Source organism: Apus apus, chromosome 3, assembly GCF_020740795.1.
Source record: "Apus apus isolate bApuApu2 chromosome 3, bApuApu2.pri.cur, whole genome shotgun sequence".
NCBI lineage: Eukaryota > Metazoa > Chordata > Aves > Apodiformes > Apodidae > Apus > Apus apus.
The window spans coordinates 13,498,471-13,514,423 of record NC_067284.1 but is presented as its reverse complement, the minus strand read 5'-3'; the positions used below and the strand labels follow the sequence as shown (position 1 = coordinate 13,514,423).

At 44.7% G+C, this 15,953-nt stretch overlaps 1 protein-coding gene across 1 annotated transcript in view; it reads right to left on the bottom strand.

Annotated features, from left to right (window-relative positions):
• The window catches only part of SNAP91 (synaptosome associated protein 91), a 68,186-nt gene extending 58,210 nt beyond the window's left edge, over window positions 1–9,976 (bottom strand). The window contains exons 1-2 of the mRNA XM_051613387.1: window positions 9,929–9,976; window positions 9,130–9,288 (exon numbers count right to left, since the gene is read on the bottom strand). Coding sequence (XP_051469347.1) covers window positions 9,130–9,259 — 130 coding nt within the window. The 5' untranslated portion in view covers window positions 9,260–9,288; window positions 9,929–9,976. The remainder of the gene's footprint in view (window positions 1–9,129; window positions 9,289–9,928) is intronic.
• Between the last annotated feature and the right edge of the window lie 5,977 nt (window positions 9,977–15,953).

The window sequence follows — 15,953 nt, the reverse complement described above, 5'->3', positions numbered from 1 at the left end:
GAGAAACAGCAGCCTTCAGAGCCAGGAACCAGGCCAGCTGGCTTCCCCCTTTCATACAGGTCCTCCACTCTCCAAAATGAGAAGTGAAAGCAAGAGTTCTTTTTAAAACAGTTCAAACTCCCACTGAAGTGCATCTATGTGGGTTCTTCAATCATGTGTAAAGATGCATGCTCTAGCTACTGCAGTCCTGCACTGTGGCAAGATAACCCATTGCTGCCTTTGAGGACCTTCCTCTAAGCTTGTAAACTTGCATACATTTTAAGAATGTGGGCGAAAAGTCAGCAATGTTTTATTCATGCTTTGAGCAGTCACATCTTCCTCTCACTTCTGTGGAGGACCATTTTGAAACATTCTGTAAGCTATCAGAAAGACTTAAGGGATACAACAAAACTGCCAGAGGCACTAGGCTCCTGCCAGGCTCTGCAGGCTAACCACTGACCATCTGCTTTGGAAGCACCCGCTGTTGTTGTGTCATCCATGCTTGTGCCAAGCCAAGAGTCAGTTTGAGTGATCCACTCCACTGCCAGTAGTGAAGCTACAGCCTTGTCTCACCCCTTGAGGAGAGCAAAGTTTGAGACTTCCTTGAAAGGACATGTTCTTCTGTTCTTTAAATATATAGTAGAAAAAATTTAGCTCAAGAGGACACCAAACTCTCCAATCCACCTTTATCAATGTTTCACATCTCAGCTGTAAACCTAGTCACCTAAATACCTAAAAACAACTAGCCAAGAGCACTGCTTTCTTTTTCAGTCCTCCTTTGACAAAGTAAAGCTGCCTTGGCAAAGCACATGGCTCAAGTGTTTTGTTAGAGCTCTGTGGCCTAAGTACAAGACAGGAGTTCCTGCCAACTTGCTTTCTACCTGTGGTGATTTTGCATATTGGCTTATGACCAAGAAAAAGAGTTAATTGCCACGAGCCAGACCCCAGCTGCAGACACGTCCTGTCAGCAACTTGCAGTTCTCAGTAGACAGGGAGGCAGGGTGTGCCTTCTTGGTGGCCTTCAAGCATGATCATGCCTATGTACTCACAAAATCTTCTCTACAAAAAATATCATAACAAATTTGAGTTTTATCAATAGCTAGAAAAAAACATCTAGGAAAGGCAGCCGACTGACATCCTGCCACAGCTCCAACAGCCAGAGTAGAGATTACATAAAGACACAATGTTAGCATCACACCAGGACTTCTCAGCATCCAATTCCTTTCATTAAACTAAGACACAGATATAATCTAAAACAAAGCATGAGATCACATTATCCTGGGCAGGGAGCAGGAACAGAAGGGTATTTAGTCTTGGTTTGTCAAGAAATCAGAAATAATACAGTGCACTGTCACTTCCAGTATGTGCCTACAACTGAGCTGCAAGCCTCAGATGCCCAGTGGATGCACCATTTCCCAGCAGCCTAGGAAACACTGTTCTAGTATTCCATCTACATTCATTGTGACATTTTAAGGGTGATGTCCAGTATCATTTGTGGTACTAGTCCAGATTGTTGGTATGCACCCTCTCCCAGCAGATCAAAACTCTCAACTGCTTCAACAAATGTGTTTCACAACATAAAGATAATTTTTTTTTACAAGTACAAGCAGCTTACCAGCTACCAGCTACGGCTGCAGAATACATCTCAAATCCCACCCTTTGAAAATTTGCTTTGTATTGATTTCAGTGTTTTCCATCAGCTCTGCAGACAACAAAATTACCAAAACCGCAAGATATAAACTGTTAAAATCAGTTTCAAGGGTCTAGCATGCAGCCTGCAAGATTCAAGAAAAAGCAGACTTAACCATACTCCACAAAGTGACTAGTTAGCCTGTGCCAAGTATTCCAATTGCCTTCTAGGAATTGCCAACATATCCTTTATCCAGGTTTTATTTAAGTTGTCAAGCTCTCATCCAAGCAAAATTTTGGCCAGTAGGAAAACCAAGCAACCATGCTGAGCCTGATGGGGTGGGATACTCTAATCAGCTTACCAATGAAGTTTCACTCTGCAGTCTTGCTGGTACTGCTGACTCAGGGGAACAAAAGTACTGCTGCAAATCCTCTGCTATGGATCACTGCCTGCAAACCTACTAGGAAGACTTCTTCTATTATTTAGTTTGAGTTCAGGGTTCAGCCCCATGCTAGATGGCCCATTCTTTCAGCTAACTACATGTCTGCACTGACATTCAGACCCTGATTTCCTGGCTTCCTTTATTCCTTGCTTTTTAGTTTTCATGGTATTTGAAACTCTTCTTTCCAAGCCAGGCAGAACATTGCTACTAATCTGCACAGCATGTGTTGAAGTCTGGGGATTCAAGTTTAACAGACACACTCACAGGTGAGACTCCTGTATTTCCACGAGGCACACACCAGAACTTGTGCTTTTCCAGCCTTACAAACATCCTGAAAAGAAGCTCCAAAAAGGAACAGTGGATGTTAAGTTAAGGATAATGTTAGACCACTGACTCATCTTTAGGCTGTATAAGACTAAGGAAAGGGCTATAATGTCATGCCCCCCACCTCCAGGAACACTGAAGCCAGCTCCTTCAGCAATACTGTATGTCCACACTTGACTGATGAAGGTCTCTGCCTTTATTTTCTTCAGGGGCAGGAGGCATGCTAGGTTCACATGGCAAGGTTTTGGTAGCCAGGGGGATGTGGGGGGGTGTTGCCACTGTGAATAGTGGTGTCTTACAGAGGCTGCAGGGGATATCTGCTCCAGCACTACAGAGTACCTCCTGCTCCACCTGACCTTGGTGTTCTCTCTGCCATTTCTCACTTTTCTCTCCTCCTCCTCTGCCTGTCCAGTGTCTTCTGTCCTTTCTTAAGGAAGTTTTCCTGAACATGCCACAAGCTTAGTGGATGGGCTCAGCTGTGTCCTGCAGCGGGTTCATGGGTTCACAGCTGTGTCTGGCATGGAGCACACCCTGGTCTCTTCTCACAGAGGCTACTCCTGCAGCCAACACCTTGCCACTGACATCCAGTATGTGGGGAAGGTAAGCAGGGAAGAAGAGTAAAGTAGTCTTGAGGACCTTGAACACAGGCAGAAAGATACCAGAAGTAGGTGTGTCTCTGCTATAGTACCATTTCTTTAGATGTGGGTGCTCAGAGGGCAGCAAATTCTCCTCTTTATCTACCAATTTCTCCATCCAACAAGAAGCAGAGAAGATAAATAGCATCCAAAAATGCTCTGCGTGCTTCAGAGTTATCTTGACTGTCATCTACTTTCAAGCACTTCAGAGGATCCTTCACGGGGCAGAGATACAGAAGTATGGACCAACCACACCAACAGAGCACTTTGTTGGAGACTTCACAGAATTCCTCATTAGCAGGACAGTCCCATCCATGTAAGGCATACAACGATAAAGGGTTTAAGAGCCAGGCTGAGAAATGAGAGGCACAGATCAAATCAAACCACAGGAAATCAAACAGCAGATTTTTTTTCTTGTTTTTTTAAAAGATGTTCAATTACTGACTCCCAGAACCTAAGGAAGTAACACTAGGAGACTATTAAGAAACATACACAGCTACTAAATAGAAGGGATTAAAACTATGGACTGGTCACTGTCATACTGACCATCTCATGAACAAGGGGCCTGAAAGAAAGTCATAGCTACTCCATCATCAAGGTCTACTAATGGAAGTCAGTACAGCAGAAAGACCTGACTTGTCTCAGAAGCTGTCATCCATGACCTTGTCAAAGTATATTTAACAGAAGGATTTTGATGACTATTGAAAACAGGCTAAGAATACATGCCTTCAGCTGAGGAAGAGCCAAGGAGAGGGAGGGTAGGACTAGTCAACCTAGATTTATCAAGTTACACTGTTTGGATGAAAGTTTAATATTACAGTCTACCCACTCTTCTGTTTCCTCATCCTTACACATTGTACCATAAGATGACCTAAAACAGAACAGTTGAGATACAGATCAAGTGATCCTGCCTATGTTTCAACCTCTTTATCTTAACATGAATTCAAACTTCTACCCAGCTTCAAACATTTTGAAAAATTACTACCTAAGTCTTAGTTTAATTAAAAGGGCAGCTTTCTCTTGGTACTACACATCTTAAAACAGTATGTGGCTGTGGAGGGGGAACTGAAAGTTAATGCTACTGAAATACTCAAGATAACTAAACTAAAGAGCCTTCTTACTAGCTCCCCTTACTCATAACAGACATTTCTACTCCTATTCAGAGATCTACACACCTCTAAATGAAGTGAGTCTTACCACTGTTCTGGGAAAAGACACAGGACAAGCTCACAGAAACAGAGCTACTCAACATACAGACTGATGACAGATCCTTACATACACACAAATAAATGTGCTAATCCAATATCCATGAATTAAAGAATTGCTTGCTTGATTTTTTTCTTTTCAGGTTTGAAAGAGATTAATCAGGGGTGACAAGGAGGAGTTCCCAATTTTGAACACACGCCAGCTGTGACAACAAGAACAGAGACACCGTATTAGAGCTGATCTTCAATGCCAACTTTTAAACAAATTCAGTTCTCTCATTCATGGAAACTGACAAATTACTGCAATAGAAAATACAGTGAGACATGCAAAAGGAGTTCCACTAGTAAAATGTGAAGGATTAATTCTGGTTTGCATACAGATTCTGTTCTTGTCAATTTTTTGAAGGTAATTCCACAGCCATGAAGACAAAAGTGTCACCTGGACTGCAGAGCAATGCAGTACTCACATGTCTGCACTGCTCCTGCTAGGAAAGGCCTCAAGTGCCAACAGACTTGGAACACTCCCCACATCCCTTCAACAGTAAACAACTTCTGAAATATGCTTCCAAGCTAATCCTAATAGCCACTGAAGCTTAGTGACTCAAGGTAGCTCCACTGACCCCCATTTCTCCCAAAAAATGAAGAGACAAACATTACCCCTCAGGAATGAGATCGGGGTTTCTAAGACTAAGGTGTGAAATCTAGCAACTTTATCTTTGCTGAGCCTAGGAAAAAAGTTTAACCTATCACTTCTGGTCAACTGACACTTTTATTTCAACACTAGAGACCACAATGATTCAAACTTTTTAGGTCATGCCCAGTTCATAGGAGAAAGGCAAAACAGTGCAGGAAAAAGTATCTGCACAAGCAAAATACTGACACCAGCCCTTGAAGTTCAGTTGCCAGCACAGTTTAAACTATACATTTTCTTTTAGAGCCTTTGTTTGCCAGCCACATACAAATAGGCAAAATTAGACTTGGGATGGAATGATGTTACTACAGATAGACAGGTTATCTGCATAGCCACAGAAAATAAAGAGTTCTGATCTTCATCTGCTTTGTTTCCACATTTCATAAAAATGTCCCAGCTCTTGATTTAGGCCTTCTGAAGGGCCTTCTACCTCACGAGAATTATTTTGAAGAAGTAAGGAGGCACCACGTTGTCTTTCTTCAATACAGACTCCAGAACTTCCTCCAACAGCAAAGCAATTCACTCAACAAAATAAACTAAGGAAAATCCCAGCCATTTTGATAATTTTCAGAAAGAGGAACTTGTTATGACCAACGGCAGACATAACAACCTCACTGGTTTCCAATTCGCTTCCCTAAATGAAAGCTTGATGGTCTAATCCTGAGCAAGAACCTTTATAAAAGGAGCCGAGTTCAGATCTGGCTGTCTGTTCAGATCTCCCTCATCTATTGTGTTTTAACATTTGAAAATCAAGTTATTTCCCTTCTCTGAGAACTCCTCCCTGTTGATACTGCCAAAATCACCCCTGTTCAAGCCTGCATGCTAGCTTTTACTTGCCCCACACAATTAAACCCTCAACAAAGCCTTAAGATACCTTTCAAAACAATTCTGATAATGAAACTTGTATGCTGTAAACTAGGATTGTCCTCCCAGTTGAATTACCACAGCTCATAATTCCTTAACATAGTCCATATATCTCATTCACCTGCAATGGCTGTTCTAACTGCAGCACAATCAAGTTGCTAATCCTTACTTCTTCATGGAAATGCTTTCTTCACTTGCTGTAGCAAATTGTAGCTTATTTAACACAGCATGGTTAGCTGAGGGAGATAAACTCACCACAATTACATGAATTCAATATGACAAGTTTGTTAAGTCCAAAAGAAGTAGAGCTCTTAATATGCCGACTACAACGGCTTGTCCCAAACCATCAGAGCATCCTAGATCTACATTCCTTTTCTCCCCACAGGGACTTGGAAAAGGCATTTAATGCCATCTGGCATGATTTCCCGAAATTGCTTGAGATTCACTAGTGTAAGAGCTGGAATTCAAGAAAATGGTAAATCTTTGTAATGAGTGTATGATGGCAACCTAATCACGCTTCAGTACTTCACATGGAGCCTGTGCAGCACCAAGAGTCCCTGCCAAAGGACAGCCACTGAGCAGCATCCACATGAAAGCCTGCACTTCTTGTGAGCTGTGCAAATACAGACAAATGCACAAAGGTAAACACTTAACAGCTCAGCTTTTGTTCACATAAGACATTCATTCTCTTTTCTTCCCCCTTCCTCACCCACATGTATTCACGCCCAAATCATGCTTCCTATTCCACACAGCAAATTCCTTCTAAGTAGTACTCACTAAAAAAAATAATCCTAAAACAAAACAAAAAAACCCAACACCCCCCCCCAATCCCCCCCCAAACAAACCAGCCTACATCTTGTCATCTATAACCTTTCTTTAACCCTCTGGAACTATTATCTTCTGCAGAAAACATGGGGACAGGCATCATTGTGTCCCATCCTCACAGGACTACTTAACTCATGCTAAATAGCTGATGACTCCATTTAATTTACAAAGCCCAGCTGTTAAGCAGTGTAGTGGAGTTGTGTGACATGACACCTGGCCACTAAGACACTAAACAAAATAACGGAGTTCCCTAAGGACACAGAACCCCCACATGGATACTAGAATTACAGCTCTTCATAAACCATCTCTTCCAACCATTGCCCTCTGGTACCTGAAGTTTTAATCATCTAAATCTTTTGCACTTTGACTCAAAACTTATCTTAATGCATTGGCAAGTTTTAACTTTCATTGCCTTCTCCATGTCTTCAAATGCTACTTATCCAACTCAAAATGCAGTCAGCCACATGGCTCAGATCTACCTCCACCTAGCAGGACCTCTTACCTTCAGGTGAGCATTGTCCTTTCAGAGGATAAATTTGTAATTTAATCTCTCGTTACAATATATAAAGCTCATTTTAGCACTTGTTCACAAGATATCCAGAGTTCAAGGAACTGCCTATTGATTCATAGATCTGAAGAAATGCCTCAAGTTTAAGAGCCTGAGAATATTTTTTCTTTTAGAACCTGTATTTGATTTTCATTTATAGTCCACAATTTTCAATGTGGATCTCCCACTGTCTTTAATGGTACCAGACAGTTAAACCCTCAACTGTTACATACAGCTTGGAAAATAGAAGGAAAACAGAACATGGATATAATGATCATTTCTCTTCCTCTTGTGTGACTTATATGCAGGTGGGTATGAAATTGCATGGAATGCTACAGCTTCAGTCACCCCCACACTCATTTTCTGAAATACTAACATTAGCACTTACATCCAAACACAGACCTTTTCCAGACCTTAATACAAGCACTGGTAAATTACTTCTATCTGACTTTAATCCTGCTTATTCCAGATAGTACTTTTATTTATATATATACACACACATACAGATATATGCATGTGTATACAACACCTGTGTGTATGTATCTATAAATACACACACAGAGACACAGTGTGCTTTTAAGTACAAGTTAAGTTTTGGGTTTTTTAAAGCTAAAGCTTCTAGTAACAGATACAGGACAGATCAGACATTAAGAAATGTCCACATCTACCAAACAGCAACATAGGAGACAGCAATGACAAAGGTGATTTTTAAAAAAATACACAAGAATACATTATATTGAGACTGGTCTATTTAAAAAATGTCTTAAGACTTGAGTTGGCCCTCCACAAATGCTGCTTACATCAGCATCTGTTAGACATATAGAGAAGAGTATTTAGGTACACTGGAAGATCAGTATGATGTTTGCCACTTTAAGAGTTAGCTATAAAGTCATTGCAACTGAAATCTGGAGTTACTTTCCAGAAGTAACAGTACTTCCTTTCAAGAAATGCATCATCAGAACTGTACTTACATGCACCTGCACTACTTAGTAACAGCCAGCAGCCAAGAGACTGCTTGGTATAAAACCAAACTTGAAAATATTTCTTGCCATGTCAAAAAAAAAAAAAAAAAAAAAAAAAAAGGGAAAACCACTAATTTTAGGCATTAAAACCTGCTGTTGATGTACTGAGTTCAATGCTGGACAGAGTTACTGCTGGTAAATAAGGCCAATTAACATCACGTAATTGAATTATTTTGCCATTCTACTCCTTGGTGTCTCCAAGCAGGGGCTGACAATTGAGTGGGTTGAAAAGAAAGAAAATTGCCAAGACAAAACATCACTAGCTCATCGTTTCTGAAGAAGTGTTTTTACTTCAGCCTTGGTTCATGCATTAACTAGCTAATGCCAGTGCAAAACAGATCATACATCTACGAGACAAAGCCACCAGCCATCTTCAATAAAACACGATTAAAACTACTGGACAGCTCCTGAAGTTGCTGTCAGATACGTGGGACCTCAGCAACAGTCCTTAGACCCTCCAAAGGCTATCCCAAACTACAGCATAGCCTTATCCAAGTGCCTTGCCACTTAAGTACAGCATCATCTAAACCCCTTCAGAAGTCTCCTCTGGAGAAGACCACACTCCTGCTGGTGCTTGCCCAGCTCCTGGTGTAGCATTTATGCCTCTGCCAAGATTAATCCTTACCAAACCAGGCAGAGGCATGTCCATTTAGCCCTGTGTCCAATTCCCTCCCCTCTTTCCAAGGCCCTGCTCCACAAAGCACTCTTTCCTTTGGCCTTCCTGGATAAAAAGGCAATAGGTCACGAGATGAAAAAGAAAAACAAAAATGGCCGAAAGAGGAGTATTATGCAATGAGAGAAGAAATGCAATGATAACTCATCCTCTCGTGGGTATTTCTCGTAACTCTCAGGGTTTGCAGGGAGGGTGGCAGCAAGGGCGACAGGCAGGCCGCTGGAAGGCAGAGGACAGAGCCCGAGGGGCAGAGCCCTGGCTCTTGGCCGGGGATACGAAAAGGGATGCTCACAGTCCAGGTGCTTCTTCTTGGGCCCCATCACTTCATGCGTGGTGGCTTTGCAGACGGCTCTGGCTACGGCCGATCCCGTAACGCTGTACTGAGCAGCTGCGATGCGATCTGTCAGCGTCTGACCCGACATCTTCGCTGGCGCGCCTGCTGCTGCCTGCTCTGCAGAGGCGGAACACACGGGAGGGGAAGGGGAGATGCCGGCTTTATTGCCGAAGGGGGGGGAGGACGGGGGGGGGGGCTGGGGAGGGGGGCACACACACACACACACGCACACACACACACAGAGCCAGGCCACACGCACAATGGTCCTCCAGGCAGCCCGGCCCCTCCCGCGGCGCAGCCCCCCCGCGCCGTTGTGTAAGCTTCTGCCTCGCTAGAAGCCGCCGGGGGCAAAAAGGCAGGGTGCTTCAGGCGTTGCAGGGAGAGGATGAAGGAGGGGAAAAAAAAAACAAAACACGACGGTGGCAGAAGGAGGCTGCACACAAATACCGTACGAGCCGCCGGGAAGGGGGAGGGAAAGGCTCTCTCCCCCCTCCCCCCCAGCACCACCTGCCCCCCGAGACGGCCCGCAGGGGACTCGCCGCCGCGCCCTGGCCCCGCCTGGGGGGGGGGAGATGATGGCACCGCCGCGTTATGCCCTCCCGCGGCCCCCCCCACGGGGACACCCCCCGCACTCCGCCCGGGGAAGCGGGGCACGGCTGGGCGAGGCGGTGCCCGGCGCCCTGCAGCACCCGGCGCGCTGCGGCGGGGTGGGGGGGGGGGGGAGGAGAAGGAGAGGAAGCGGGCGCCGGCGTCCGACCTGTCAGCGCGTCCTTCCCTCCCGTCCTGCTGCCGCCGCCGCTCCGGGGAGGGCACCGCCGCCTCCCGCCGCTCCCCGGCCCGGCCCGGCCCGGCCCGCCGCGCTGCCCAGGGGCTCCGCGGCACGGCAGCCCCCCCCCCCCACACCTCCTCCCTCCCTCCCTCCGTCCCCCCGACCCCGGTAACCCCAGGTGCGGGGCGGGCTGCCCGCTGCCCCCTCCCGCCGCCGGGGATGCGCTGAGCGTCCACGCCCGGGAGCAGCCGCTGCTATTTCCAGCCAGCGGCTTAATCCCCCCCCGCAGCGTAATCCCCGCGCTACTGCGGCAGCAGCGCCGCCCTACCCCGGTGCGGGGGGCGGGACGGAGCCGGGCGGGACGGAGCCGCCGCCGCCGCAGGTCGGTGTCCCGGCGCGATCAGGTGACCCCGCGCGGTGCGGCCGGACCGGGCCGGGCCTGGTCGGGCCGCCCGGTACCGCGGGGCTGAGCCCACCCCTCCTGCCGCGCCTCTTAAAGGGGCCGCCGCGCCCCGCCGGGCCGCCCGCTGTGCGGCTGGAGACGGGCCCGGCCGCCTCCGCAGCCCCGCTCGCCTCCCGCTTCCCGGAGGAGGGGGCGGGGGAGGCCGACCCACTGGTCCCGGTGCCGGTGCCAGGCGAGTGGGGATCCGCGGGGCCCGGAGGTTGGCGGGGAGCTGGAATCACTGATGCTTCCCCCGCCCGCAGTGTGCTCCTGTCCTGAGCGCTGTCATGCGCGGGGGATCCCAGACCCGCACACACACCCGCTCTCTCCAGAACCTTTTCGTGGGGATGTCCTAATCCCAGACATCCCACGTACGTTCCCAGCAGGGCTTCCTCTCTGTTTTCTAAGATACCCGAAAGGTCTGGGTTAGGACGCTGCCCAGCGCTGCGGAAGGTCTGTGGCCAGAGCTTCCTTGTGCCATTGGAACCTGACGGAGCGGTGCCCGGCGTGCTGAGACGTGGGCTGTACCCAGCTTGCCATCAACCGGCTGCGCCCAAGTTTTGGAGTGAAGTGATGGAAGTGGGTGGGGTCTAAAAGGAAATGGCACTGGTGGCGACTACCTCGAGCTGCCGTCAGAACAGGTGCCAGAAGATGTTCGTGTGCTGAAGAAAAATGTGTACGGTGGGGATTGGAGATTTGTGCGTGGGAGGTGATGGTTGGGTTGTCTGGCATGCAAAGACCTAAGCACCATTTTCATGTATATGTCAGGAGCAGAATACTGACTAGAGGTTGTGGTCTGTGGGGGTATGAAACAGCAGCTTTTTCACTACTTTTTTTTTTCTGGTTGTTTCTTTTTTGCCTAACAACCAAGATATTTTAGTGCCCTAAGTAGCCTGAAAGCTTGGGAATCCTGTTTAAATAATGCTCAGAAGTTCAGGTTACTGTTTCTGTGGAAAAATCTCTTCTAAAATAACTGTTCAAATGATGCCTGTGTCCATTGAAGAAAGGTGTTTGAATTTTCAAGCTTTCAGTATTGGTTACATCACCTTCATTGTTACTGAGCAGGTAGAGGTGTTTGGGTTTCAAGGTTCAACTGTTTTCTCAAGTGCAGTGTTTGAATACAGAGAATGATTTTATTTTTAAAAAACATAAATGTATGTCACTATCTGCTGTCAGTAAGCATTAGGTGTCTGCAAACTTTGAATGGTCCCATAAGTGAGAATCCAACAACAAGAACATGTTTAATCACAGTGTCCGTGCTCATTCACCCCAATCAGGAACGGGAGGCAAATGAATAAATGCTGGAGTTGCACAGAGAGATAATGTATTCTTCAGCATTGGTGTAGTCTGCCATTCAAGAATAGACAAATGTTAGTAATATGTAGAAATCATGTTTCATTTCCCACAGAAATGTTAGCTTCCATTCCGAGATGTTCAACATGAATGGGACAATTTGGGTGGACTAGAAGCACGTCTTAGCAGAGACACAGTTTTCACTCTGTACTTCCTGGTCTGTTATTGGGGTCATAGTGCCAATTGATTTCAGAGGAAAGAAGCAATTGGGATCTGTAGACACTTCATGTTCCATTACTGGCATGAAGAGGACTCTGAACTCTTCTTGGTAACACTGATGTTTAAAATGGCTTGACTTTCAACAAGACAGGAGGTTTCTTTTGAACTGATATATTATAGGGAAAAAAAATACACAAACTACAAACTGTTCTGGAGATTGCTGATTTCACACAGCAGAAAGTAGCTTTTCTTGCCACATGCAAAATAGTTTTCAACTTTATGCTAGGCAAACTATTTAATTACTGATGCAACTTCTCATTAATGTCTAGTGTACATCCTGGATATTTTCTGAAGTAATCAGCAGATTCTGTCACTGAGATTCTCAGCTGTGTCACCAAAAGCTATGCTTCTTAAAACTCAGTTAATTTTATATTTTCAGATTGTCAAAATATTTAAACATGATAAATTAGACAATCTGTACTATGGCCTTAAAATATATCTATTGCAAACTGAATTTAAATGCAAAGAATAAAGACATCCTCTAGTATTTTGGTTAAAAGCTAGCAGGTTGCTAAGTCATGAGCTGGAGTGTGTTAAAGGGACACATTGCAAGATTGCAGTTTCAGAAGCATTTTTAGGATGTTCATTTATCTGCCATATTCAGCAACAAATGACTGTTGTCATGAATACAACTTACTATGAAAATGTTTCTTATTCTAATCTGTACCATCTTTGGTCAGTACTGCACTACGTGGGGCTCCTCTGTATTAAGTCAGTGGATGGATTTCCATAAAAAGATTTTGTTGAGCAAAACCAGGATCACTTGACCCTGAGAGGTTCAAGAGGTATTTCAGAGAAACTTCCTCCTCAACAAGCATGTTGTCTGAATTCTTGGTGCATGATGATCTTTCTGAAAACTTAAGATGCTTTAAGAGACTGAGACAGGAAGAAGACATCAGTACTCTTAAAATTCAGCGTAAAGGGCTTTGGGTTACCATTTGACAAGGTAGTTTTAGATTCAGTCCTCAAAAGTCACCTGGTGTGCTGGTTCTGTGAATCCCAGGTCCACAGCCTGGCTGGTAGGATTCACTGGGAGGTTGAGAGAAGAGCCATACAAGCAGCTGGAAAGGGTTCTTGCTGTCAGGAATAACCCAGAATTGTGGGTTTTTTTCTTGTCTGTTTGCACCTATGCATTCAACTTCATACTGAAGTTGAGAGAAGATACATAGGAGAGAAGATATATTCATGACAAGCTGAACAGCCATTTTGAGACAAGTGCTCCAAGATCATTCTTAACTGATTTTGAAATGAGAAAAAAAAGGGTTGGTCTGTGTTAATCTCACCTTCAGGCATCCAGGTGGAGGGAAGGTGGCATGTCTGGAGGCTGATTCATCACACCTCATACCAGAGCTATCCACCACGGATGCCTGTGTCTCAGGTGATACAAAGCATGTAGAACTTTAATTTCATGCACTTTAAGTTAGGGGTTTCTCACCATATTTCTTTATGTTCTTATTTCCTGTTTGTTCTGCAGTTTCCCAGTTTCTCCTCTCAGGTCTTCCAATTCTTCATCCAGCTTTGATGATCTTTCATCCTGCCTTCACAGCCCAGGCAGAGGTTCAGACCTTGTCCTGTTTACCTCTAAGTCAGCATCAGACCCAGCACTGCTGGTTTGCTTCTTCTTCTTGCTCTTAGGGCCAGTGGGATAAACAGAGCTCCTGGCAAGGCTGGCTGTAACCATAGTGATAGCAGCAGCCCTGAACAGATCTGTATAGCTCTGGGAAGGGGGGGGAAAGGACTTTCAAAAGGAGGAGCATCCTTCTGACTTTGTATCAGGTTGATGGGGCCGGGTAGGTAGCAGTATTCTCCTTTTATGGCACCTGCAGCAAAAGTTGCAAAACACCAGTAGGTGCCCGAATTATTAAGTACTTAGGAGTGTCTATGCTTCTGCTATTAAATATAACCCCATTGCTTGGTCTTGTGCAGCTTCTGTCCACAACAACTCATTCAGCCTCCGTATTGACTCCCCTTAATGACAGCTGTTCCATTAGTTCTTTTGGTTACTGTGACAAAAACAGGCTGTCAGTTTTCCAGGCAAAATTATGGCTTGAGGAAGATGTTGTGTTCATACATCCCAATGGTTGTGCTTATACATCCCAGTTAGACTATTCCTTAATTTCTGGGGAACCATACCTTTTTCTGTGTATGAATCTAAGGGAATAACAATATACAGTGATAAGGGTACAGGCTAGGAGGTATGAGAACATACCCTACATTGCACATTTTGTGTGTTTGAAGAACTTCCAAAATTTAAAAGATAATTCAGGGAGAGAATTATTGTGAGGGAGAAAGTTGAACAAACAATAGCTAACAAGCCCTTTTACTGGTCCGTAAACCATGTCAAACAGAGGTCATGTCCTGCAGAATATGGAGCAGTTGGCATATTGCAGGCTTAGGTGGTAATTGGCACATGTTATGCTGTTCTGTGCAAGGCAACCAGCTATGTTCCTTCCCCTTATCTAGCATGCTGGTTCCCACAAGGACAACCTTAAAATCTGTATAGTCTTAGAGCCCCCTGTTGTCTGATGCGTTAGTGGACCAGGTCATCCACATCACAAGGAGACCTTTTGCTGATGGAGTAGCTTTTGGCTTGGTTCTGGCAATAACACCGAGGTTAATAGACCAGAAATGGGACAGATGGACACGCATGTCATAAATAGGACAGAAGTCTTGTAATAATGAAAGTCAGTATCTGTGAAATTCCTCACTATCTATATTTGTGTCATTAATTTTATAATTTTAGTAGCCTCCAGTGCAGGAGTCTGGAGTTATGTGGCACAACACTCAGGCTAGGCTTAAAGTTGTGGGGTTTTTTACCTTTTCATTTATACTGAGCACTGATCTTATTCTAAAGGTTTATTTAAACAAGTCTGTGCACCAAAAGCTACCTGACTTGCTGCTTCTATAGGTAATGTGTATTCTAATATATTCAATGTAGAAATAACAGCTTTATATTGATATTAGACAGATGTGAGAATTAATACAAGAAAGTCCAGAGGTCAGCTTAAATACAAATATTTAATATTGCACTGAAGCTGCTGCTGGTGGGAAGGGGAACAGTCAAACAATTTCTGTGAAGTCATGCTAGGCTTCACAGATACTAGCATGAAACAGGTTTGTGGGAGTACTCAGAAACAGTTAATTTACAACAAATTTACTTTTAAAATTTATTACTCATTGACTAATTGATGGTCTGATCTTTGAACACAAAGTAACTCTGAAGGCATTTGTAACAGCTGCATCATCTCCTCGAAGAGTGAAGGATGCTGCCTGAAATGAAGTCCAAATTTAATTTTTCCACATCACAGAAATTGTGATTCATGGAACAGGCAACAGACTTTTAACCTACTTTGGCTTTGTGGTCATTTATTTTTTTCTGTTCAAGCAAACCCTTTTTTTTTTTTTTCCCCCTTCTGTTGGTGAATTGTATTATTTGTAATAATTGTACAATTGTAATAATTGCATTTTAATAGAATTACAGTTGTATTCTGGCTATGGCCATTGTGGCCAGGAATGCTTCACTGGCTGTCACTTGTTCAGCTTCTGTCTGCTCCCCCGGTGCAAACCTTAGGCTGCTGTAGCTTACACTACATGATTTGCAATGAAGGAAGCTTCTTAATACTCTTGCAACAAGAAAAGCTTATCAAGAGAAGGCAATTTCATTAGGCTGTGCTAAATGAGTAAAGTGTAGTTGCCATCCTAAAAGCTAAGCTTGGTCTCTCACTTACTTGTCTGGCTCTTGGTACTTCGTTTGCTGAAATCTACATGGCAAAATGTCCATTTCTGTAGAAGGGGGGCTGCTGTTAAACACTGACTCTAATGTGCTGAATGCATTTCAGTAAGTTATATGTATTTACAGCATGTTTATATTTTACAGGTTGTCCAGGTCCTGTGAGAGCTGAGGGACAGTGAGTGTTAGGTAAAAGCTATTAAGACAGTGCACCTTCAGTCAGGGCCAGGAAAGACAACACACCTCCTGTTGAAGAGCTCTGCCAGGTG